Genomic DNA, 26,593 nt, shown 5'->3' with positions numbered 1-26,593 from the left:
GCTTGCCCAAATCCTTGTACAAAGATCATGTAGCAACTGGGCACAGTAACACAGAGAACATTTGAGATCTTGGCCATAAGCTTCTTTACTTTCCCCATACAGCCCTCTGTTGTGGGACCCGCTGCTACAGAATGTGGAGCTGGCACTGCTTATGCAATTGTGTCCAGACTAAGGCAGAGACTAAGTGCTTGGGGAAAAAGTATTCCTGCGCTTTCTCCTCAGATTCAAGGAAAAGTTTTGACTCGAGTTCAGTGTTAGTGTTTTAAGTACTTAGCCTAATGGATTTCACAGTCTTGTTGGAGTTTCTTCGCATTGTCACAGAGGACGATATATGACTGAAGAGAATGTGTTAGTGTCTTAAACCTAGTAAAGCTTTCAGTGCATTACACAGCACTTGCTTTCCTTTCTTTTCAAGGTCTCTGTGGTATATTCCATCTTCAGTAATATTCTGGTTACTTTAAAGAGAGAACTGGGTTACAGTCAGTGCTATATCCAAAAATACAGACAAGCATGTGGAGATGGTCCATGAAATGTTATTTTTACAAGTATTAGCTTTCTTAATCCCCTTAGACTTAATTTTTTTAACTCTTAATTTTTTTAACTCTTATTCTTAGACTGAATTTTCATTTACACTTCTTTCTGGTTCAGATACTTGCATGACACCTGTCTCTAGCCAGTCTCAGAAATCAGTTACTAAGGCTTGCTATCTGACTACTTTCTGGATTGATGCTGGATTGTACCCAGTTGGTTTCCACATCATCAGTCCAAATGTGAGGACATTTCTTCTGCTAGAATATCAGTGGAAATCTGTTGCTGTGCATATCAGTTCCCTTACTACATGGATCTATTTAAAATTCCATGAAGTTGCTTGTGGACACAGTGTCTCTTAAGCCCAAAGTATGCCCTAGTAGACTGGGTTGTTTATTTGAGGCACACTATTGCATTACAACATTGAAGTTATGTTGCTGGCCAAAAGCCAGATCTAACTTACCATATGTATGATTAATACAGTAGTATTAACATATGTCTTTGGAGATGATAGGTATTATGTTAAATATGGTATCTCATGTGAATATATTTGAGTAAAATCAGGATGGTGTTTATAGCCTGTTGTGGTGGTGAAGTGGTAATACTACGCGTGCTGGGGTTTGCTTTTATTTTTCAGCCTTTGGGGTTCTTTTTTGTTTGTTTGCTTCCAATATAATCTTTTAATCGAGTTTGGTTGGATTTTCTGTTTGCATATCTCTAATCATTTATGCAATTCTTAACCTTAATGCTTTTGTTTGTATACAGAATTAATTACCTTTTTGCTGGAGGCTTCTACCCAGTTGGTTTCCATGTCATCAATATAATACTGCATTGTATTATCTCCGTGCTGATGGTTGATGTGTTCTCTATATTATTGGGTGGGCTGCAATTCACTAATAAAGGAAGAAGGCTAAACCTGGCTCCAAAGACATCTCTTCTAGCTGCTTTGCTGTTTGCTGTACATCCAGTACACACCGAATGTGTAAGTAATGAATACTTAACTCTTAAAATTCATATCTTCAGAAGTTCTTGCTTATCTTGGCTAATTAGTTCTGACATAGCCTTTTACTCTACACGTTGCTTATATATATTCTTAATGCTTCTCTTGGTACTCGTCTTATTAGAATGTCTTATTAGAACAATCAAATATTATAGTTAGTGCTTCCAAAACCTTGTAATTCCACAGGGCTGGACCTTATTAAGGAAGATAAATTAAATCATTTAGGTACTATAACTAAAGAAGGATAGCTGTAAACTACATGGATTTCCTAATTACTGGGTTAAGAATTCAGTACATGAGCAGCCACGAAGAATGGAAGATAAACTGAATGCAAATGGTTAACTGCTTTTCAATCCCATTTGCTTTGATAAAGAGCAGGGAGTTAGAAAATCGGACTAGGAGTATTATACAAACTCTGTATGTGACTAGTAGAATGCTTTATCCAGTTTTGAATCCATGCTGCAAGGAGAATGCTGGGAGAAAATGGAGAGGGCTCGGAAGAGCTGTGAAAATGATTAAAGGATTGGAAATCAACCCATGTCATGAGAGATCAATTTCCATGGGTTTATATTTTTAATATGAAGGAGAAGATTAAAGGACTTTTTTTTTTTTTTTAATTACAGCCTCTAATTGCGTACACGAGGAGGAGAAATCTGATAGTAGTGGGCCCTTTAATAGTGCAGACAAAAGCATAACTGGCTGGAAGCTGAAGCTGTAAAGAACCTGAATAGAAATATGGCATGTGCGTAGCAGCCAATTAAAATAGCTGACCAAAGATCAAAGTCGTTGTGTGGAAATTATAGTGAAGAGGAAAAGGTTTTCTTAAAAAGCTCCTTTGCACTCATAGCTAAGAAAGTCTTATGGCCTTATGCTGGTGGAGTTGCTGGATTTGGTTCTTGATTGCTTCATGTCTTATAGTTATGAGTACATGACATATAGAATAATAGCAATGCAGGATGTTTTGGTTTTTGAGTTTGGAGAGGCTAAGCTACTGGAAAAGTACTCATTTCTAATACTAGAAATGAACGCTGAATTCTCAGCGTACCTTTTTCCACATATGTGGCACTGATTTTTCACTGACAATATGCCATGGGTATTTTGGCCCTTTTTCATTCCTTTTGTACATAATTGATGGGGAAGAGGTTACAGAAAGCTATGCCTCTCAGATAACTAGGGATATTGCATGTACTGAACACCTAAAGATAGTGCAAGCTCTGTATTTGCAAATTCTGAGGTTTAACCTCACTTTATTTGACAGTGTAGCTAAAACACCCTGCAATTTTTTCTGTGGTGCTTGCTTGCCTGCAGAATAGCTTCTTTGTTAGAGCACCTTATGTTAGTCAGACGGGCTCGTGGTATGTGTTCTCCAAAACCAGTTTTAGATGTCAAAATGAAGTAAAACAAGTCCTTGGTGCTTTTGATGTTTTGACATACAAAGTGAAATCTCTCTTGAGTCTTATCCATAGTCTTGCTATTGACTCTTTTATTAATATCCATAATTTTATTTTTCATTCCATTTGGCTCTAAAAATATATTTAAGTCAGAAGGCAGTTTGTTGTTAAGACCTTGGTCTTGTCAAATAAATCACAAGTGATGTGGTCTGTCTGCTATGTGAGCTTTGAAGACTTGCATGCACTTTGGGCAAACATTGGAAGAGGAAAAAGTAGCATGCTTAGGTAACGCGTCTCTTCTAAGATCCAGGAGCTGACACAGGCTTGTAATCATTTACACGGTGAATGATAAATCTTGTTGCACAGTAACAATCATGATACTGCTATGGTTCTAGCATGAATGCATGTCAGGCAGCATCTTCTCAGAGAGCATTCCTCATCATTTTAGGTGCCGTGACATTCTGGTTTTGAAATGAGATGACATATTTTGACATAGAATTGTGAGGAATCTGTCTGTTTGCTGCTTTAGTTTTTGGTGTGTGCAGCACAAAACAAACTGTCATGTACAACAGATCTTGAAAAGTTAAGTGCATTCAGAAGCTACGTAATAAAAACATCTGTCATTTTCATTTTTCTACATACAGGTAAACACTGCTGTGGCACCATTCTCTATTTTAAGAGATGTTTATTCTGTGTAACATTTGATGGATGAAAGACATAAGACTATGCCTGATGCTAATTTAAAACTGTATTTTTCTGTTTACCTGTTAGCAGTGATTATATGCCTGATACTGTATCCAAGATGAGAATATTGTACATTTGGAGTCATCTGAGACCATATGTGTGTTATTAGCCCCTTAATCTTTGTTATAACAAGTTAGCATTTATTTTCAAAATTGCCTCATCTCGCCTTTACTTTTATCTCCTTAGTTGAGAGCAGCTTCTGAAACAGAATGGCATGTCATTATTGTCACCTTCCAAAGTACTTCATAGGTATTTAATTGATTATTATAACTCTTCTACAATGTAGAAGAAACAGAGAAGTTATCTGGATAAATGAAGAAGTTTTTCCAAACTCAATTTAGGTATACAGGAGTTTCTCCTTTATGGCGCTCAACTGAGGCTGAGGGTAAAGCAGGAAAGAGCTGCTTTTGTGGATTTAATCCTACTCTCATATCTCTACATTTTACTTTCTCCCTCTGAAGTTCTTTAGAAATATCTGTTCCCTCATGTCAGACTGACCAAAAAACAAACAAACAAACAAAAAAAAACACCTTTTCTGAAAGGAGGGTTAGCAGGTGCTTTTAAACTAAGTGAAGATACAGTTTCCCTTTTTACTTACCTTTCTTGCTCGCAAAATGGGACAACTGACCTAGTAAACAAGAACCAAAGTTTCTGCTTCTGTGCCTGAATCATTACAAACAAAAAAACTGTAGCTGTCTTGCTTTGCTTCCGAAAGGCCTCTGTATACAGCTTCTTCAGGAAACATGGAACTCAGAGCCTCAGTAAGTAAACCAAGACTGACAATAGTTTAATGGTTTGAACCAATGCTTCTTGATGGTCCTGAGAATGCTCTTGATTTAAATAGTTTGGCACAGATCCAGAATACAGAGGTCCCAGAATGAGGTTCTGATTTTCTTATGTTACTACAGCTTCTTTTAGAGCAAGATGCAGTTGGAGGTAGCTCTAATGTAATCAAGTAATATAACACACAAAAAAAAAAAAAAAACAAAACTGCTGGAGGGAGGCCTCTCAGCAGGCTAGAAGTTATTTGTTCATTCTGAGTGTTTAGACTGCAATTTGAAGGCTGCCTTATATTCTGAAAGTAGACAGTCTTGATTTGTATTTCAACAGAGTTCTCAGTTTTGCAGGGATTTGGAATGTTTGCAAAGAATTCTACTGAAAGGCAATGTAACCCAAAAATCTGATGAAATGGGACAGAGTCTACATTTTCTTAAATAGTCCTTTCTTGTTTCTTAAAATAGCAGTTTTTTCATAAATTAAAGCTAAATTCTTTACCCATCTATTCCTAAGCAATAAAAAAAAAAACCTACAGTGATAATTGTATGCATTCACATTGTGCATATATATGTATGTGTGTATTTTAACCTCAGATTTTCTGAGAATAAAATCTGGTAATAGTGATTTTTTTCTTTTTCTTTTTAAGGTTGCAGGGATTGTTGGCAGAGCAGACTTACTATGTGCCCTGTTCTTTCTGTTGTCATTCCTTGGCTACTGTAAAGCATTCAGAGAAAGTAAGCATTATGTTTGCACCTTTAAGTTTGCACTGTAAATTTTATCTGTATTCATACATTTCATTTAAGTGTAGCAAAACCGAAAATGTCAACTGTTGTGGATTGAATCTATTAATGTTTATACAATCTGAAAATATAAAGAAATCTGCTCTAGCAGGTATTTAATTTTAGAAGAGCTAGAAGGGAATGTTGTCCCTAATTCCTGTTAAACACTATGAATTTATTTTAAGAAAAATAGTTTTTGTACTAGGCTTATTTGTGAAATGGTTTGTTGTTTAGAAACATAAATAAATATTTTAATAAGTATTTTAGAAAGAAATCAGACCCGTGAATTTATTTTCTTAAATGTTTTAATATACTTTATGCCATTGTGTTGGGATGGCCTAAATGGGAATGAATTTTAGAAACCTTACGAGTAATTTTTTAAATAAACAGTAAAGATTTATTGGTATGAGTAAGCCCTCTATATCCCTGCAATATGCAAGTGCTGGCATATCCATGTTGAATATAGTATTATTCATAGAGTTTTTGTAAGGTAACAGTATTATTTTTACATGGAAAGTTCTTTCTTAGATGTTTTTTCAAATGAGCTTTTAGATCTGTTGTATTATTTGATCTGAATGCAGCTTGGCAGTTGAAATACTGTTGTGGAGAAATTTTCGTGGGAGTCTATTAAATAAGTACAGAATACATCAATTCACAATTCACAATTAGGAGAACCTGTACAGAATATGCAGTCTGGTATCTGAATGTGTTCTACCACAGGAAATAGTGGAATCATTTGGTGAACCCATGAAGAACTGCGCTGTGAAGAGCTTGTGTGATATCAGTTCAATAGGCATGGCCTACGATGTTTAACCACAGTTGGCAATTATTTAGATTAACAACACAGTCACAGAAATGCAGAGCTTAGTGTAGCCTGAGGGGGGTGAGTTGGTGCACAGAGAGCTCTAAGATGTTGTGAATAACTCCTGCTAATTGAGCTTAGCACGTTTAGAACTACTGTGCTTATTTCTGCACTTGATATCATAAGTTTAGGTTAAACTTGGTCACTTCAAATTACATTTGTAGTAATTCCTGTTCACTTCTGATTATTTTTTCCAACTGTTTTCATTCTGTCAACTGAGCTAGTAATGTCTTGATGAAAATTGGCCTTGGGACCTCGCTTGCTCATTAGTTCTTTTCTCACCTATTTTACTGGCTATGATTGTGCTTTGGATGTTTCTTCTGTCAGCACCAAATTGAATTAGACAAAATATTGGCTATGTGCTTTCCAGTTTGTTGATAGAGGTAGGCCTGTATGGCTGGGGTAATTATCCTTGTTTGAACAACTCAAGAGCCAAGTTGTTAGGAGGACTACCGGAGACTCAAAAAGGAATCTGTGTTTCTTTTGATATGGAGGATATCTCAGGAATGATTAAGAATGTGATGTATACTCTGGTAAGGGATATTCTAAGTGCTTTTAAAACTTGCAAAGGCTAGTCTGATAGCTTTTAGAAGTCAGTGTAATTTTAAAAGTGTTGTACTAAAGTTCTTGTCATTGATACAGAAAAAAGAAAATGTTATGAAGTCAAGATACTAAGCAGCACATAGGTTTTGTTTGGTTGTTGTTGTTTTTTTTTCATTGGATGCTATCTCATCATAGTATCAGAACTGTGTCTGTTAAGCAGATTTGCTATGGAGAACTATGGTCTGCCAGCATAATTGTGTCTTTTGTCCTTCAGATCAGTTTTCAATGTTTACTGTCACCTTCAGTACTTGATTTTTCCTCAGTGACTTCTGAAAGCAGTTTCGACTTTGTACTGAAGAATCTGTATCCAAGTTACATAATTGTGTCTCTTCCAACAGCTGCTTCATTTTGGGTAGATTGGTGACAATTTCAGGTTCTTGCAAGTATCTGGCATCTTCTAAATGAGAGAATGAAAACTTACACATCATCCAGCACTGTGGAGAGCACTAATAAGGTCCTAAGCAGATCTTGCACAGACCCTAAAGGGAGGAGCCCAAGCTTCAGAGTATTTCTTCCCTCTGAACCTTATGTGATTTGCTACAGGCCAATGAGCAGTGTGCCACACAATAGATATTTGCATCAAGTTTTCAGGTCAGAATGGTTCTGGTCTGAAAACTGTCTTAGAAAGGTCTGGGAGGTTTCATTGCTCATCCTAGACATGTCTTCCTAAATGTGAAAACCTTTAATTTGTAAACAGAGAGGTAAGTGAGATTGTCTCCACCAGCAGTTTCCCCACAAACTTGATCTCCAGCCTCCTAAGCCAGCTGCATTTCACCTTGTATCTGTTATGTACATGGGTATTCTCAAGCTTTATTTTTGAGTTTCCCTACTTTGTGACCTTCACCAGCTAATTTGGCCATGCAACTTAAAAGCCTTTTCTCCATGCTCTTTCTGTGTAGTCACTGGAACGAGATAGGCTTATTTCAGTGGTCACTGAGAGGGGGGGGAGCTTATCTTAGGAATTTTCTGTCACCTTCTGGGGGTACATTGCATAGAAGCTTAGGAAGACTAGGCTTGTTGCTTAGGGTAGCTGCAAAAATGGAGCAACCTAGGTTTTTGTCATAGATTATAGAGATCCTTAGGTCAGAAAAAAACTTTGGAGGTCGTCTCTGGTCTGACAACTTAAAGCAAGGGCACTTTATAGATCAGGTTGTTCAAAGCATTAGACAGGTGGGTGGTAAAAATCTTCAAGGCAATTCACAGCCTCACTAGGCAACCTGTGTTTAACAGCCCTCCTGAGAAGTATTTTTTAGACGTATTTTTTTTCCCTTTACGTTCAATTGCATTTTACTTCGCTGGGCCTTGCGATTGGTGCATCATTTCCTTTCTCTGGGCACTTCACAGAAGTCTGTCATCCCTATAACTTTTCTTCAAATGGTAAGACTGAAATTGGATCCTTCTCAGCCTTCTCCTCTAGGGCAGGAGGATGAGGGAACCAATTCCCTCAGCTTCTTTTCCTAGTTTGTACTCTCCTAACCATCTTAGGGGTTCTTTTCTGGACTTCCAGCTTATTCATGTGTTTCTTGAATCGGGTACAACAGTGCTTCTGATGTGGCCTCACAAGAGCTGAATACAGAGAAGCAACTTTCCCTCACCCCCTGGGTATGCTGCAGGTCGTATAGCCCTGTGTACATTTAACCTTCTTCATTGCCACGCTGTCGACTCCTCTTCAACTTGCTGTCAGCCAGGAACTCCAGCTCCTATTATGCAGAGCTGCTGCCTAGGCAGTCCCCAAGCTGGTCTGCTGTGTGCTGCTGTCTTTGAATTTCACGAGGCCTCTGTCAGCCCGCTCCACCAGCTTGTCTTAGTCCCTCCAAATGGCATGCCTGTTCTTTGCTGTACCCATGTATCATGCTGAAACCCACTGACCACCACCAACAGTTTTACTTTCTGTCTTTATGATTTCTCTCTTTTGAGCAGGGAGGTTGGTCCAACCCATCAGGCGCTGGTATGGACAGTAGTGTCTGTATCGTAAAGGCTGTAGGAAAAGGTAACCACGTATGAGGAAGTAGCTATAGGCAAGTATGACTTTTCGGTGGTTTTATTGTATTAAAGCAAGTGCAAAACTTTAGTCTTGGATGTCCCCATTTTGATGGTGTGAATATCCTTGTTGGCTAACAATTCTTCTAGTCATTCAAAAATAAGAGGATGAATAAGGAATAAAGAACTTTTTATCTGAGTTTAGCTAAGTTTGGATGTGCTTGGATTTGAGGGAGTCACAGCAGAAACCCTCTTAGTCCCAAATGTAAGTTGATCTCACTTCGAGTATTGAATTTTAAAAATCTGCACATGCAGTTTAAAGAACAGACTTAAACAATGTCTGTTAAGATGTAACAAAGAAAAAATACCATGTCTTCTCTCAGAATTCAAACTATTTTCCTTCTACTGGCAAAGTGTGGTTAGCCACAAGGCTCAGAAAGTCTGTAATACTGCCAGGGCACATTGATAGTGCTAGTCCAAGCTAGCAGTTGTTACTTCATCACTTTCAAGGTCCAACTGAGATGGTAATTTATCTTTGTGGAATAGTCTTAGTAAGAAGGAGGGGGAGAACACAACTAAAAAACCTTCTGTGCGTTCCGTTGCATTAGGCTTTTGTTTCTAATCATACATAGTGGCTTTATGAGGATCCCCCGGAAAAATGGGATCTAGCAGTTTGTTACACCATCCTATTTCCTTTTGTTCTGCTAGATTTGTATATATTTGTACAGATACAGTTAGTCCTCAGTAACATAAACTCTTCTGTCTCCAGCAGCATCCTAATGTTATTAAATACATAGAATATCTTAAGTCTTTCATAAAGAACCTGACTGTTCTTGCAGCAAGGCAATGTGAGATTTGTGTCCAGCAGAGTTGCAGAAATCTGTTTCACTAGGATAGATACAGTTGTTGAATTGTCATCCTTGAAGTCTTCTCTAACAGTGATAAAAGACATAGAAGAGAGGCTGGTTAGTGTTTGTTTTCACCTGATATCTAAGTGAATAAATGTAAGATTATTTTTTTTGTCTTGAGATTGAGGACACAAAATGTGTGAAGAGTATTTGGGGGATAATGGGGGGAAGTATAAATAATACTGAAAAAAAAGTAGGAGATTAGAAAGGTAGAAGTTGCCAGACTGGAAAATTTCCAAAGGAAAATGATTTTTGTGAAGCTCAATATATACTGTAGGTTGCCTGTCTGATGTGGTTTATTCATGGCTTTGATGGATTTGGGGGCAGACAGTTTCTTTTAGCCAGAATCCGTAGCATTTTATCTTTTTTTTTTTTTTCCAAAGAGTATCAGCGTTTAACACACTATATAGGTTATAAATATGTTTTACTGAAGTTCTAAAATTCTGTTACTTTTTTTCTAACATAGAGTTTTTAATGTTACCAGAACTCTGATAGGATAACATTTATGTTTGCAAGGAACTAATCTGTTGTTCTCATTCTGTCTGGCTGTTTTAAAAACACATCTGTGGGGACAAATCCACTGCATAGGCTTTGGAGACAGCAAGAGCTGACAACTGTTTAGGTATGTTCTGAAGGGAACCGTGGGTTATTAACTTTGTTGAATTTTAATGCAGTATCTCTGGGAATTAATAAGGACTTCTAAAACTGCTAGAGTATTCATTTTGCCTTCCTTTGTCTTCAGCCTTGACAGTGATCCAGTTGCATGTATTTGCCAACTGCATTGGTGATCTGAGTAATGTAAAATGTTGAGTTTATGATATTTGCTTCATGTGAGTAATACTTGGCATGGATCTGAAATAGGGGAACAACTGTTTGCTCATATGCTATGACTTCTAAAAATGACTTTGTACTTGGTTGTGTGTTTCTGTTTTGTTCTGTTCTTTGTAGTCTTCCATTAATCATCTGCTAATTGATAGTCACCCACTAGACCATGTCCCCAAGCACCCCGTCCAATCTTGCCTTGAACACCCCCAGGGGCACTGACTCTACCACCTCCCTGGGCAACCCATCCCAATGCCTGACTGCTCTTTTTGAGAAGAAATGTCTCCTCATGTCCAACCTAAATGTCCCCTGGTGCAACTCGAAGCCATTCCCTCTAATCCTATCACTAGTTACCTGTGAGAAGAGGCTGACCCCCAGCTCCCCACACCTTCCTTTCAGGTAGTTGCAGAGACTAATGAGATCTCCCCTGAGCCTCCTCTTCTCCAGACTAAACTGTTAAACATTTGGGCCCTGATTTTTCAACTGTGTGCCCAACTGTTCATGTTTGAACACATTGGGAAGGAGGAGTTGCACGTGGAAAATCTATCCATTTATTCTTTTAGTGGGCAAATGAAAAACCATAACTTTCTTTTTTGTAGAATTAGCGCTAAATTTTGTTTGTCCAAGATGGTATAATTTAGGGTTAGATAATCCCTCTACTGTATCCTCTATGTAATGAGTTTGAGGTACTTGGAGATGTTTAGGAATGCCATTTGCTGTTGAAGTTTCATTATTAAGTGAAATGCTGAGCTGCGCTGCAGTGGTATGTACATTCAGAGAATTGGAGACACGCAGGGAGATCTCAGGCTTAAGTTAACTCTGACAATGGATTCTTACTTTATCTTCTAAGATTAGGGAATTCTTCCTGCTCTTTGTAGCAATGCATTTAGACGTGCTTCAGTGACTTCTTGAACTGCTCCAAGTTGTCACCTGGTTAGGCCCTAAGATGCTCAGTTGGCTTTGAGAGAGGAAATGCTGAATGCCTAAATGTCTGACTTGATAATTGTTTTTTTGCTGTTGCTAGCTTGACTTTAAAATAAAACTAAGCTTGGTATTCTAAACATGTAGTATTTTTCGTCATATCCTGAACTTATTAGGAATTTGTATTCATTGACTTGTGGATTTAGGACATTGCAAGATAAGGTCTCTTAAAAGAAGTAGGATTAACATCTAGGAAGGCAGAGTTGAGGGGTATCTACACAGTAAGCATATTGCTCATAAATTTAGGATCAGTTGACTCCACACTGTAAAACACTTTCCTAGAGCAATTCTGCATACATAGTGCTTATACTTGAGTCCAGCAGCCTGAGTGGAAGAGCCCTCATGGCTTCTTCATGTCTTACACAGGTATTTCTTTGGATCCCTTTGACTTTCAGACTTAAGGTACTCATAAAGTGGGGTCATTGAAACACCCTTTTTTGTTGGTATAGAAACAGTGTGTTTTTCCAGCTTAAAAAAAAAAAAAAAAAAAAAGGCAAGTACTCTGTTTATTTGGCGTGCTTACAATCTTGTCCATCTGTCAGAGTGGCACAATGCCCACTCACAATATGGTATACCAGCTTCAACTAGGTGCAGGTGCCAACCAAAGATTGGTTTCATTTTCTAACACAAGATTCTTCTGGTGGGAAGCAGTGCCGTATTAGGGGAATGTGCTTTGTTAGGCTGATTACTTCTATTGGCATGTGTGTATCTTATAATAATAATTAGCGCTTATGCAGTGCTTTACATTTTCAAATCACTGTTAAAAATTGCTTGACATTGCTGAATGCCAGTCTTTTGTATCTGTTTTTCAGTCCTAGTTTAGTCCCGAGATTTCTGCAGGGAGGATTTGGGGGGTGTCTGTGCATATTGACCCAGGAAAAAGCACAAGATAAAACATTTCTTAATTAAAATTCTCTTTCTTTGAAGTTTAATCACAAACTGATGAACTTTCATAATATTACAGTTCTGTATATGGCTGTACTGACTTTTTGAGACTGCAAAAGAAAATAAAGGAACTGAGATCATGGTTTTGGGAAGGAGATCGTGATGCTTGTTTCTCATCTTTTAACGAATGTATCTATGGAACTGTGTTTTTTCGTTGTTGTTGTTCTTTACCATCTTTTACTGTATTTGAGGGTTCCTACATAAGCTTGGCTACACTTTACATGCTGAGACATTTCTGGCGTCTGAGACTTGGGATGTTCACAACACAAATCAGTTTATGTACAACTTTGAACGTGTGCCTATTAAATAGCATTTGATTATCAGTTTTCAAGACCATTTCTCCAGTTTGTCAGAGGAATTCTATCTTCTCCTTAGTATGTTTCATAGCCATTATAGCCTGGCAGCAGTTCTGGACCTAATCAGAATATTCCTTATTCCATCATCCAAATTTTTAAAAATACCTAAGAGAGATAGATAAAAGGAAGACCCAATCCAGAATGTATGTTCCTATTTTGCACAGTGGCCTAGAGTCTTAGTGCAGTTTTACAATGGTTGCTTGTATCCATTCTATAATTTCATCCACGCCCTATTATTTCTTGCTTATTTCACACTGTCTCCAGTGGCATTCTCATGCCTTCCTGAAGTCGAGGTTTACAGGTTTGCTCTCATCCAGAAAGTCCTTTTTGCTCTCCAAGTCAAAAACTATACTTAATTTGATTTAAGTAGCTGTAATACGTCTTTGGAAAACAATGAATCATATCCTTTTCTTTTAGAGACTCATCTAGAAAATACCTTGTGGTGTTTTTTGTTTTCTGGACAATTTCAACTAGTCAGCTTGGCTTTGATGCTTTAGCTTTGCTTTTCCTCTCTCTTTTACCCTTCAATAGTGGACATGCAGGCACGATGGGATTTTTTGTTTGTTTGTTTGTAACTCCAGGCTTCTGGAATTTCATGCATTTTGCATGATGTCTCAGAGGTAACAGTTGAGATTACTCTGTGGTGTATAGGACCTGTTGGAGTAAATGTAATCAATTGCTGTAATTTAAAACAGATTAACTTCTCTGTAAATTCTGTGTTGTTGTTGTTCACTGTTCTGCTTCTATTCTTGCTCCTTTCCTGCTGATGTTGTGTAAGCCAGCTAATTGCAACTGACCTCTTTGTGAAAAATGAAGCAAAAAGGCACAGAACACTTCTATTTTCTTGGCAATGTCCATTTTCTTTCTCACTGAGTATTGGAATAACTCCTCCTTTACATAAATTGCCTTTTCTCCTTTTGTGATGCGGCTTTTATGAATTTCATGCTGTATGAGTGTGCTATTGTTATACTCGTCCTTGATAATTTGAACTTCCTTTTCTCCCTGTTGCTTCTCACACTGCAAGTTATCAAAGCATTTGTGAATCACTGTGTTGGTGTCTCTTTGCTGTATATACTTCCTACCAACTTCCATGTTAACATAGTCTTTATTTGTGCTCAAACATCCCAGCTTCTCTCCTCCAGAATTTGATTGTGGGAAGAAGAACCCTCTCACCTGAAGAAAGTACACTTCAGTAAACTCAGTGAAGTCATTTGACTTTGTTCAATGTTCTCCCTTTCATGCTTACTAGGGATGACTGATTGTTATTTTGTCATCACAGTCAATTAGTTTGCCTTCCATCCTCACCTCCTGCCAACTAGTTTCTTTCTACCTTATATAAAATAAAAAAGGCAGATTTCAAAAACTGGATGAGCAGTCTTGCGTTGCAAGCAGTCTGAAGAGTCGAAGATCTTCAAGCCATGTATTTAGGACAGATCCCTTTTATTCTCAGCAAAGCTTATATAAAGAATTTTGAAGCCCCGTTCTCCATGAACTGTGTGCATATTGCAACCCTGAAAACCCTCAGTTCTGTATATGTAATGTGAATTAGAGTTTCCTCATTTTTTTTTTTAGTTACAACTAAAACCTCTTTAGTTTAGCCATTATATTTTGTATTTCCATGTTTTGTTTTGGTATTGAAAGGTGTATGACTTCTGTCCTTCAAGAGGCTTTCTTTTCAGTTTATAATATCTGCATCTCCAATGTTAACTCTGTCCTCACCTGCAAGGACATAATTTGGGGTGGAGGGAGAAGGAACAAATGCCCATTAGATTTTTATTGCAATGAATTTCAAACATCTTAATATCCACTTTGTTGAAGCTTTAAGTCTTGGGTAAGAAAAAAGTGCTAGAAGCAACTTCAAAACTTGTTCCTGTTCTTCAGAACTTCTTTCTGCTACAAAATAAGTACTCTGCCTCAAAATGAGAGAGGAAGCCAATGTCAGTAGATCCTCAGACACTTGTGATGGTTCGTATCTTGTCAACAACTGAGTTAGTATGCTAGTTTCCCTTTATCATCGGTGAAAAGCAGGTGACTAGATCCCTAAAGGGTTCTCCTTCTTTCAACCGGTTAGAAAGGAAGCCTGATGTTCTGTTCTATTCCATTCTATTCTCTTCTTTTCTGTTCTATTCTCAGGTGCCTACTTCTGGTGAAATAAACCTTACTTCTTCCATTTGCCCTCTGCGTAGACGATTATTGCAGTTCTGTTTAAGTGCTGAGGGCCCAACCTGCAGTAGGAAAGTACGGCTCTAGAGATCAAGGAGAATAAAAAAGGGGTTCAGTCGATGAATATAGAGTTCAACTTTTGTTTTTTTCACATGGCAAATGATTCTTGTGATGCCTGTAGAGCTCATGTTGCTTGAATCGAGAAACTCTCTCTGAATGAGCTGAGTGCTTCCCTCTGTTGATTGCACCTGTGGAGTAGAGGTTGTGACAGACATGTTTTTATGTGAAGTACCCGTGTACTGTGTGTGTGATAGTACCTTTGGCTGTAGTCGAGCTTATTGTTATATCAATCTCAGAAATGCCTGCTTGTAGTGCCTAAACTCAGCTACATGGTACAGTCTTTAAAGACTTTTTTTTTTTTTTTTGTACTAGAAGCTGTAGCTACTCTTGATCTCTTAACCCCAGAGTTTCTCACCCTGCTGTAAAACTGCAAGAACTAACTGCTTCTCTGATCAGATGCTGAAATTATTGAGCTTCATGGCATTCCACAGCAGTACTAATGAAATGACATATAGCACTTGCTAAATGTAGCAGCCCTGGAAAAGCAGCTCATTGTGCCTTTGTACCTTAGGTTACTGTTAACATAGTTTGTGTGTGTGGTGCTGCTTCATGTGTAACCATTAGAAAGAATTTCTTGTTCTTGTGGTAGCTTGGAGGAGAGTGGCCAGTAATGATAGAACTATAGCTAAGGATGATAAATGAGTCTAAATATTGGGAATTAACCTTTTCAGATGATGAATTGTGAAAACTGTGTGAAGCTTCTGCCATTCTAATTAGTCTGGCTAAGACATCTAGCAAACAGGAGATTTCTAATGTCTCTGAGAATAGAAAATGACTGCAATAAAAGGACAAATGCCAGCATATTGCAGGAGGTGCCCAATGATTTTCAAGTCTGTGTATCCAGATTTTGACTGATAAAAAAGATTGTGAGTTTAGATGCTGTTTGTTTGTTTTGTTTTTAATTCTAATTTTAATTTCTAACTTTACCTTTAAATGTATAAACCTAATGGTATGGCATGCTTTATTTTAACAGATAAGGAAGGACATCATTTTTCTGTATTCTGGGTGCTGGTGAGTGTTCTCCTAGGTGCAGTAGCCATGCTGTGCAAAGAACAAGGAATTACGATACTGGTAAGAATCCCAAAAATCAATTGATTTTTGACCTTAGCATCTGTCAGGTGCAGTTGTAAAGTCTACAAGGATGAACCTTCTCCACAACTAATTTCATGAACATCTTTTTGTTCTGCTCAGAAAACTAGTTAATGTTTACTAAAAACAGTATTCCAGTAGAGCTCTCTCGATTGTATTCCGGCCAACCTGCTGGAATTCATTTTATCTTTTGTAAGCAGTTCGCATGTATCTTGTTAATTTCTTGCAAAATTTAAGATTCACCGTGTTAGTTTCACTGTGTATCACATTCGTTGGCCTTGGTTTTGAATGTATAATTGTTGAGGTAATGGATCTACAAACCTCTCTCTGAAGTCTATGAACTGGAGGAGACTGTTTTTAGAAGCTCCACCCTCTTGTTTTTTTTTGAACATTCTAATTATAAGTAGGGTAATTGTTTATGTATTTCTAATACTGAATTTCTTATTTCCATCTCTTATGTAAACAGTCTATGCAAACAGATGTACTTACTTTTCACGTTCATTTTACTCTTGCTTTCTGTTACTTAAGTGAAAAGTCTCTTTTGGGTGATCCGGTAAGCTACCTGTAATGCTACATCGATGATTTATACCTTTTGCGTAGTTGTATATCTGTATCAGTAAATCTGATTTGTAGCTTTAAATAACATAGATAAAGCAATCAGATGAATTCTTTGCAGCAAGGACCTTCTCAGCCTTAGAAAAAATTGTAGAAGAAATTACTGAAAACATCTTACTGTAGGACATTATTTTTTGATAGACATTCACAGGCTGATGTATTTTTCAAAGGTATCTGTGAAGAAAACAGAAGTTCTCTTAAAAAACATAGTGTGATTATTTCTTCTAGTGGCATGAAGTAATTATTTGAGCTAGCAGACACAGAATTGTTATTTGATCTGGATTTTTTGTTTGCTGTTGCATTGCTAGGATGATGATACTTATCCTTGAGTTGAAGGGTAAAGGTCAGAGGGATAAAGGGATATATCATACATTAAAAAGATTCCTTGTAGGCTGAATGTATTTTTCAGCAAGATTCTTGCTTTCCTAATCTCCATGTAAGTGAGCCATAAGCCTTGTACCTGCCAGATGATCTCTCTACGTGGAACCATCCAGCTCTCCAGCCTATCTTCTCTCTTCTCCCTTTGGCTGTTAAAAAGAGACTTACGGCCTCCCGGTGTCCTCACTCTTTACCTTGCCAGGAGATATTTTTCATGACTTTTTTTCCCCATTTAGTTTACATTACATTGAGGTAATTTCTGAAGGTATTAGGATGTAGGCTAAGTATTCATGAATTGTCATGGTTGGTGATTGCTGGAACACTGAGTTTGGATTTTACTGGTGACCTTGACAGAATTACGTAATTGACCTCAAAAGAATTACCTCTGGATATACTTTTTTTGTTTCTGTGGGGGAAATATGTGCAAGTATAGTCCTGCAAAGAGCTGATTATTCTCTAGTTTTATGTGTAGTGGCTAATGTTACATAGAACTCTGCTTTTCTTTTTCAGCAACTTCCACTGTGTGTATTGATGTAATTGCAAGAAAACAAAGCCTGATACCCATGTAAAATCTTTCTCAGCCTTTGCTTGTTGTGACAATTTATGTACCTTTTAATATTTTTGAAACCTGTCAGTCAAAGGATACTATGCTGCACAGAAAAAAAGAAAAAAAAAAGTCTTAAAAAAACTCCACCTCACTTGGACAAAAGCCTTACCTCTTGACTGCAGAATTTACACTGCAGAACGTTTAGGAAAGAAAGCAGAGAGCAGACAGATAGGTGGTTCAATGCTGTTGTAACCATACATATGGGGTGTAGCTTGCTGGTACATGGTATCCCTGGTATATCCTGGTATCAGATGTAGCAGGTGCATTTGCATTACAATAATGTGATGCTCTACTCATCTGAGCTCAGGTTGTTAATTTCTTATTCTGCCGTTGTTACTAGCAAGGTATCTATTATCTACTTGTTTGAAAGCAGAATTAAGATGTATAATAGCTCATGGTAGAAGTGGAATATAAGGTGCGCTTTTTAAAACTGTTTTTGTGTAGCTACTTTGTCTTATGTTCTTATTTTTCTTTTGGTTGCTTAGGGTTTGAATGCAGTGTTCGATGCACTGGTGATTAACAAGCTAAATGTTTTGGAGTTCATTCAAAAGTTAATACGTAAGGACAAGTTGTTGGAGGTGAGTCCTTAGAGGTTTTGTTCATTCTTGCCAATCAGACAGTCAAGTACAAAGATAAAAATAAGACAAAGATAAAACTTCTGGCAGTTTTGTTTTTGCTGAGAGTTAAATAAAAATGAGAGGTATTTTCAGTCAGCTAAGTAAGGCAATGGGCTATGACATCTCCTCAACATGAGTGGTAATGGAATAACGTTAGAAATGCATTGAATACAGAAATCCATTCCATGCTTCTCTCAACAATATCTTAAAAATGTGGTGTGGAAGCGCTGACTGCTTGATGCAACAAGTTCCGCAGGGTCAGAAGCTAGAATACCAAACAGGAGACAGTTCCGAGTAGCCTGGGAACTTGAAAGTGAAAATATTTAAGCACAAATAGTCATTAAGGATTGAATTTTTGACTTTTGTTGGTACTACTCTATCTAATATTGGCTCAAGTGGAATGTAACACCTAGTATTTGTTGTGAGATCTTGATCATAAACAAATCACAGAAACATTCATCTTTAGGTGGACAATTGGTAACAACCAAATAAACAGCCTACTAGAACATCACTGCTGTTGAACAGCTAAACCATTTGCCTCTCTGGTGCAAGCTTTAGCAAGGCAAAGGAATATTCATTGGAGACTGCATTGGTCAGTGGTTTCACTGTAGACAAGTCTTGCTCATATTTCTGAGTAACGCAAGTCCTACAGGACTTTTAAATTCCTTCACAGAGAGTGAAATGGAAACGTTCTTGAGGAGCTTTGTGGGGAAATCAGTGAAACTGAAATCTCTAGAACTGAAACAATAGATTTGGGCAAGAATGGCTGAGGGATGGAGAAGTACTTCAGGCAGCAAATAAGAATGCTGAAGAATTGAGTTGTGTAATGGGACTAATCAACTAGCATGAGGAAAAGGAGTCAAGAGCTGTAGAGAATTAAAGCAGATCAAGTTCAGAATTAAAGTGTTGGAAATGTGTCAGAGGTGAACATTTTTTTGGAGGATTACTCTTGAAGCATGAATAACTCAAAGCATTGTGCTTCTGTTTTGTGACTTTTAAACGGTGATGTCTGGGTGAAGAAAGCATTGTATGTCTTTTTTTTTTTCTTATTTTAATAGGAGTAATTACTTTTAGCTCCTACCAACTACAAGAATCTGTTGTGGTCTTTTCATTGAAGTGTATTTAAAGTTTGTTTTGTTTTGGTGAATGTCAGGTCTTAAATTCTCTTACTTGCAGATTTTTTCTCCTCTTGATTTGAGAGATAAATTTCAGTTTCATGCCAGATTTAGTTAACTCTAAATCAAAGACTGTAACATATGGTAACGCTTCTTCAACTTCTTAAATTCTGCTTACTAAGAGATTTTGTGATTTGTGAAATGTGGCCTTTGAGGAGCTGCATGAGGAGCTGTTAAATGAAATGAAATCCGGAATAAGAGTTTTTGTTTAGTAACTCTGCAATAAGACATTAATTGTCACTATGCTGTTTTCCTTTGTAGCACAATTTTGTTGCAAGTTTTTAGGAATGATTTTCATTGTATCGACTTTGGTTTCTGAGATGTGCAAAAATAGCCATTTGAGCACAAAGGCTAGCTTATGTAAAATCAACAATACAAACTTGTTTCCCTAGACATTCAATTAAGTGTTTTATGATGACTCTATTGTCAGCTACAAATATTAAAAGCCCGTCAGAATATTGCTTTTAAACTTATTTTTTCTGTCATTTTAGAGAATAAATACCTTCAGCCAAGACACTGTTGGATCTCTTACTTTATGCAACAAGCCTATTTTTTTCTTAGTCTTCAGAAATAAGTAATATTGATCTAAATAATTGCATATTGCAATCATAGGTAATAATAATCAGCGTGTCAGCTGCTATGGTGGACATAGAGAATTGATCATGTATAACTATCAGATAGGCTTTTTACGATAATAGAAGCATACCAAATTAAGGAAGGAAGGTAGGAATAAAGGAAAGCTGGAGATCACATAACCATATTTTTCAGGATCTAGTCAATTTTTCCATGTAAAAATCCACAGTTTATCAACATTTTCCTTTTCAGGCACATTCAGTGGGGGGGGGAAGTGGTTCAAATGACCCCTCATTTCAGAGAAGCTCTCACTTTCAATCTTCTGCATCTCTGATGACTTACCGAGGCTCTGTAGGTTAGTTTCAGCCATCAGGATTCAGGCAGCTCTTAGGGAGCCCTGCAGCACTGTAACACAGGGACTCAGAGAGAAGCTAGGTCCTTTACTTCCCATCTGAGTTAACACTTGCTATCTGGGTAGGGTGCTGGAAGACTGGGGTTGCATCTTGAAGTTGTGACATGGGTATCATTTTAGTTCATGATTTTCTTTCCAGTCTCTGGAAAGGGGTAAAGAACTTCTGTGGCACACAACAGTCTTTATTTTTCTTTGGTTGTGTTTGTTTTTTTTTCATTTATGAAACTGGTGCAAGCATGAAGAAGAAGAGTTATAATTCACAGGGAAGAAGCAGAAGTCTGTAAAATTTAACTTCTATGACATCACTTACCTGTGTGGACTCAGATTTCTTGCTTTTAAGTGAATTGCCTTCTTTAGACCCTAACGTGTATGTTATAAAACCTGTAATGTAAATCAACTGAGTTAATACTATAGATAAAACAGGATTATTTCTTTTATAGCTCCTGGAAAATTTTAACCTGACCAAAGTGACTTTGGTGCCTGTGTGGCTTTTTAATTGCATTTGATTGTGAAATTTTTTTTAATTTTCCCCCAGCTTTGAGTTGTGCAGTTTTCTTGCACTCATGTAATTTTACCCCTAAATAGACCTAAGTGGAAAAAAACTTTTGGTGGAAAAAACTGTCCTGCATTAATCAGTTTAATGTGGTATATACCAAAGACTACATTCTTCACAAATTCCTTGTCAAAAATTGATGTGTGAAATTATATCAACTGTAAAATCACTGAGGATTTGTAGAAGAGAATTGTTCAATAAAAGTTTTCAAATTGAAAATGAAATGAAAATGTTTGCAAAAAATATTTTGCAATTAATTGTAGTAAAACTTGAGACCTTTCTTGTTAACTGCAGAAGAAAGACAAATGTCAGTTGACAGCCTCTTTTTTCTGAGATGGTCACAAAAAAAGATGTGAATATAGGCAGGATGAGAATAAAATATTGTTTGTTTTTATTTAATGTTATTTTTCTTTCCTTCCTGTAGAATGCCGGGCTGTTAAGAAAGGGGCTGCTTTTCAGGATAACTCTTCTGATGTCTGGAGGGGCTAGTATACTTTATATCCGCTGGAGGATTATGGGCACAGGGCCACCGGCTTTTACTGAAGTAGACAACCCAGCTTCATTTGCAGATAGTCTGTTTGTGAGAGTAAGTTATGAAGTTGGTTTTGTTTTGTTTTTTTTTCTGGCAAGCTCAGAGCATTTGTCTTTGTCATCAAATTAAATTTTCTTTTCTGTGCCTCAAAGAAACAATAAAGCGGGCAGTCTAAACATCTTGAGATGTGTGATGAGTCACCTTCCCTTGTGCTTCTGTGAAGATTTTTTTGCAATTTGAGAAAAAGGAAAAAAAAAAAAAGTATATTCTTTGCATTCAATTTAGCAAATTTAGCATGCTCTGTACGCATTGAAGTACATTCCATTTACTCACTACTTGTCTCATGAATGCAAGGGTTTAGCTTTTGCTGGATTTCTTCCTTTTTTCCACATACTGTATTTGACTCTTCATCTGTTCTTTCACAATTGAAGAAAATAGCATAAAGTTCTGGTCTGGTGCATTTGGAGTATGTATTGGCTTTATACCTCTGTATTAAACGTGGCTTTGGAGATGAAGACTGAAAGAAAGGTGTTGTCTTTTGACATTTCCTCCTGTTCTGGGAAATTATTCTTTCTACATGTGGGTATTGGTTGCACAACATAGAACTGCATTTCCCTTCTCTGAATAGGAGAACCACGTAACTATATTAAAAATAATAATTTCACAGCTGTAAATTAAGTAAATATGCAATTAGATGTAATATAACAGTATTCACGGCCTCTTTTTGTATAAGAAACATTTTACAATAGCAGAAATGATAGAAAACAAGAACTAAAGTTTCTCCACCTCGCACTTAAGTTTAGTATCAAATAAACGTTTGTTTTCTTTTTGACTGACAGGCTATAAACTATAATTACTACTATTCATTGAATGCATGGTTGCTGTTATGTCCCTGGTGGCTGTGTTTTGATTGGTCAATGGGCTGCATACCCCTCATTAAATCCGTCAGCGACTGGAGGATAATTGCACTAGCAGCACTTTGGTTCTGCCTAATTGGCCTGATATGCCAAGCTCTGTGCTCAGAAGACAGCCATAAGAGAAGGTAAGAGACAGTGATGAATTTTAAATGCCCGGACAACTTGAGTACAGTATTATTTTGTTAAATTCAGTACTGATAATTTTAACAATTCAGTGGAACCAGTGTCTAGCAAATGCAGTTCAAATAAATATTTATAGCTGTCATTACAGTTTATCCCAATTTGGGTCCATCACTGTACACAGGCTAGTGGGAAGCAGACTTAGAGGGGGAGGTATGGATGGCTGCTTTATTTTTCTCCTGAAATGGCATTTTGAGATCCTTAACACTGTAGGTGGTAAAAAGTAATCTCTGCTCAGAACAGAATAGTCTGCTGTTGCCCTTGCTGCTTATAAGTCATCATCTCCTTTAATCTTCTCTCCTAATAATGAAAGAGAGAGGAGATACGCCTTGAAAGGAGGTAGAAATGCTGGATATACTATTAAAAAATAGAAGGCTGACCATGAGGAAACAACTTGTACTTTATCAAAAGAAACTACAAATTTGTTGTAAGCTATTCTGTCTTATTAAGGTCTTCTTTAACTTCTGTTAACTTTTGTCCATTCCCGTGGATTTTATGTATAATTAATTTCTAAGCTCTTTAACGTTTTTAGCAGTTCAGTCATAATGAGGTCATCCTGTTTTTCAGAGTACCAAATATTTTCTTTTTATTTCTGTGGTATTCTGTAATTTAATTTCTTTCCCTGTGTCTCCCCAAAGGCTGTCATCCCACTAGACTTCCTTTCCTCTATTCCCATAATCATTTGCACAGATAAAACCATTTTGAAGGGGGTTTACACTTGTTACAAGTGTCTTCATGTTTTCTTTTAAATACTCACTGAGCCAATATTGCTGAACAGGTGTTGGTTTGTGGTTTTTTGTGTTTTTTTTTTTTGTAAAAATAAAGACAAAAGTAAAGTGAAAGCCAAGGACAATTAGGGAGGAGACGAGACTAAGAAGTACCTCACTCTAGATTTGTCATTTTGTCATTTACATTATAGTATAGAGACTTATTTGTAATAAACTGGAATAGAAAACTAGCAAGCCTGTGGCCTGACATGGACATAGGGTTCCTACTCTCAGTTGTCGTAAGTTTTCTATAGACCATGAAGAGTTACCTGCTGAGTGTTACTCATTCCTAACGTAGATACCTAAAACAGGGAAGATGAACTGCCTTTGAGAAATGCCTCTCTCCAATGACTGTGGAGAGTATAGATGAGTAACTGTCACATGGTTAAACACAATGGATTCTGTTATTGATGTCTTTGTTAGGAAAGACAACACTCTCAGTGGGAAATGTACCTAAGTTCTTTAAGTGACCTATATTTTTTCCCTGTGCTACTGACTTACTAGTTACAAAACTAGACAGATCACTTTTTTCATTGCTTTTTTTCCCATATATTTTTAATAGGAATTCTGTAATTAATGTTTAATGGGTTTATTTTCTGCTCTGGAAGCATGAACACTGCTTTTCTGGGAATTATAGCTAGAATTCTGGGAAGAAGTGTCAAAATGTTATTGAAACATAATCTGATTTTGTTATTTAGCTCCCATGGGCTGCTTTAGAATGCCCTGCTTCATATACACATTTCTGTTTGTTTGTTTGTTTGTTTTTTTAATAAAGTTTATATGTTAAGTGGAAAAGGTATTCTATTAAACTTTGTCGTTAACTTGAGAATCTGTTTCTTGTTTGCAGGATTCTTACACTGGGACTTGGATTTCTTATTATCCCTTTTCTTCCTGCAAGTAACCTGTTCTTCCGTGTAGGATTTGTAGTTGCAGAGAGAGTCATCTACCTCCCCAGCATTGGCTATTGTATTCTGTTTACATATGGATTTACTCTCTTGAGTAAGCAAGCCAAGAAAAAGGTATTATCAAAACAATCACTAAGGCTGATGATGAAGTGTTTCAGTTGAATGGTTTTGTTCTTACCTTGTTTCTCTTTCTTTAAGAAAATTCTTGCTGTCGCAGTCCTTGGAATCTTACTGATAAACGTTATGCGCTGTGCGCTCCGCAGCAGTCAGTGGAGGTCAGAAGAACAGCTTTTTAGGAGTGCACTGTCTGTGTGCCCTCTAAATGCAAAAGTAAGTCAGTTGTGGACTTTGAATCTTTCTTTTTTTATTTTTTTTTCTTTTTTCTTTTTAGAAAGTGTTTTGAATTTTGGAGTGGAAGAGGTTGTGTGTAATTGAAGTATTGTGGTATAGTAGACCTCAGTCTTGATTGGGGCAAAAATATGACATATCAGACACCTAAATTATGGTGTTAACACGGTCAGTACACAGTGCACAGTCAATACCGACAGTGCAAATTACAATTTTCTATTGTTCTGAAATTGTAATTCAGAACTTGAGGGTGGAAGTGAGGAGGGGGAGGAGAAAGGGGAATATACCTCAGGAAAAAGCATCCAGTCAAATCAGATGTGCTAGGAAAATCTCTTAAAAGAATTGTATGCATAATTGCAGATTGTTACAACAAAATATCAAAGAGGATGTAAGTAAGTTGAAATGTATTCACCTGAATAATTCCTATGCTATAATCTTCTTTCTGTACCTTCCAGTGGTGCGTATAGCCAGCACAGCTAAGGGAGAAAGAAGCATATCATCTGCTTAGTTGCAGGACATGGGATAAAATCTTTGTTCCTACTTCTGCTCTTTAACAGCAGCTGAATGAGCTAGTTAGTCTTCAGACACAGGCAATGAGGACAGCTGCAATGTCCCTTGCAAATGTTAGTGAGGGAAAAGGTCTGAGATGGGACTGGATAAGATGTTTCACTGCTCTGAGCATCGGTGTAGCATAGACTGCATCTAGCCTGCCATTAGAGGTGAGCTCTGCAGCAGTCCTTCGATAGCTGAGGCTGGGATCTGTTGGAGTGTACCACAGAGCCCTGATGTTGTCTGAATTTTAGGACACGCTATCTTCAGTGAGCCTCGGAATAGGAATCCACAGCTTGTTAATAACAACACACAGATGTTTTGAAAGATTAGATTTCTGTAACCTAGAAAATACGGATGAAGATACAGAGTTTAAACAGCCAAGAAACGCTCAACTTTGTGAAGGGAATGATAAACTTAGCACACACTGGAATACAAATAGGCATCAATGAGCTCTAAAACACGTTTATGATCAATATTTACAGGATGGTGATGTCTTTGAATAATCTCAAATTTCGATACATAGATAAAGAGCTGTAGCATTTTATTGTGGCAGTGGTAGGCAACCATCTCCTTTTTAATGATGACCTCAGTGTATCTTGTCTTCTGAATGACAAGTGCATACTATAAATGGAGCAAATGCAATCTGTTTCTTTGTGTGTAGCTCCATCCATCTGCTATGGCAAGAGTACTTTAGACAGATCCCCACTCTGCCTGGGCTCCAAGGTCCTTGGACACAAGCCACGTCTGGCTGGGAAGCTGTGTAGCTGTGTTCGCACAGTGCTGTGCTTGAGCCGATAAGCTGTGTGCAAGCTACTGAACTAATGCAGCTGGTTCGAAGCCAATGAGTGTACAGGGAAAATGAGCTTGTGTTTGTCAACAGTGGGCCCTCTAGACATGCCTGGACTGTATTGCTACTTGCGACAGCTTGCACAAATGGAGAGCATGGTGATGTGTACGGGGAGGTTTTTATAGACTCACATTCCAATTTTCTTTAAGGAGTCACTTTGAAATCACATTAGTAGGGAACTTTACTAGGCAAGAGTGTTAGAGAGTCCATGCCTAAAAGCCAATCTGTTTTTTTTTTCCTTCATGGACTTCAGTCAATTTTAACCAACGTAAATGTAAAAAATGGAGCTAGGTTCTGTTTTGATCTCTTCTTGTCATGAAATTGCAGACTTCCCTTAAAGCTGACTCCACGGGACTTTTCATTAGTCCATTTATTTCAGTGCAAGGCTGATGCAGACCAGAAGATGAATGTAGATAATAACATGTTTTTTATCATTTTTCTTGGAGCATCTTTAATATGTGTAAAGTGCTCATGCTTTAATTCCCCTATGTAGCAGGGCCCTAGTGTCTCCAGGTGTTTTGCAACTACCAACAAAAGCTGCAGCTCCTACTTCAAGCTTTGTAGAAC

General features: G+C 37.4%; 1 protein-coding gene across 1 annotated transcript in view; it reads left to right on the top strand.

Moving 5' to 3' along the window:
• TMTC4 (transmembrane O-mannosyltransferase targeting cadherins 4) overlaps positions 1-26,593 on the top strand; it is a 51,818-nt gene that overhangs the window by 8,643 nt on the left and 16,582 nt on the right. The window contains exons 4-11 of the mRNA XM_068677779.1: positions 1,294-1,510; positions 5,087-5,174; positions 15,933-16,030; positions 18,134-18,226; positions 21,403-21,564; positions 22,350-22,552; positions 24,222-24,393; positions 24,478-24,609. Coding sequence (XP_068533880.1) covers positions 1,294-1,510; positions 5,087-5,174; positions 15,933-16,030; positions 18,134-18,226; positions 21,403-21,564; positions 22,350-22,552; positions 24,222-24,393; positions 24,478-24,609 — 1,165 coding nt within the window. The remainder of the gene's footprint in view (positions 1-1,293; positions 1,511-5,086; positions 5,175-15,932; positions 16,031-18,133; positions 18,227-21,402; positions 21,565-22,349; positions 22,553-24,221; positions 24,394-24,477; positions 24,610-26,593) is intronic.

This window comes from Anas acuta, chromosome 1, assembly GCF_963932015.1.
Source record: "Anas acuta chromosome 1, bAnaAcu1.1, whole genome shotgun sequence".
NCBI lineage: Eukaryota > Metazoa > Chordata > Aves > Anseriformes > Anatidae > Anas > Anas acuta.
The sequence above is the reverse complement of the archived record's forward strand: the minus strand, read 5'-3'. Positions and strand labels throughout refer to the sequence as shown.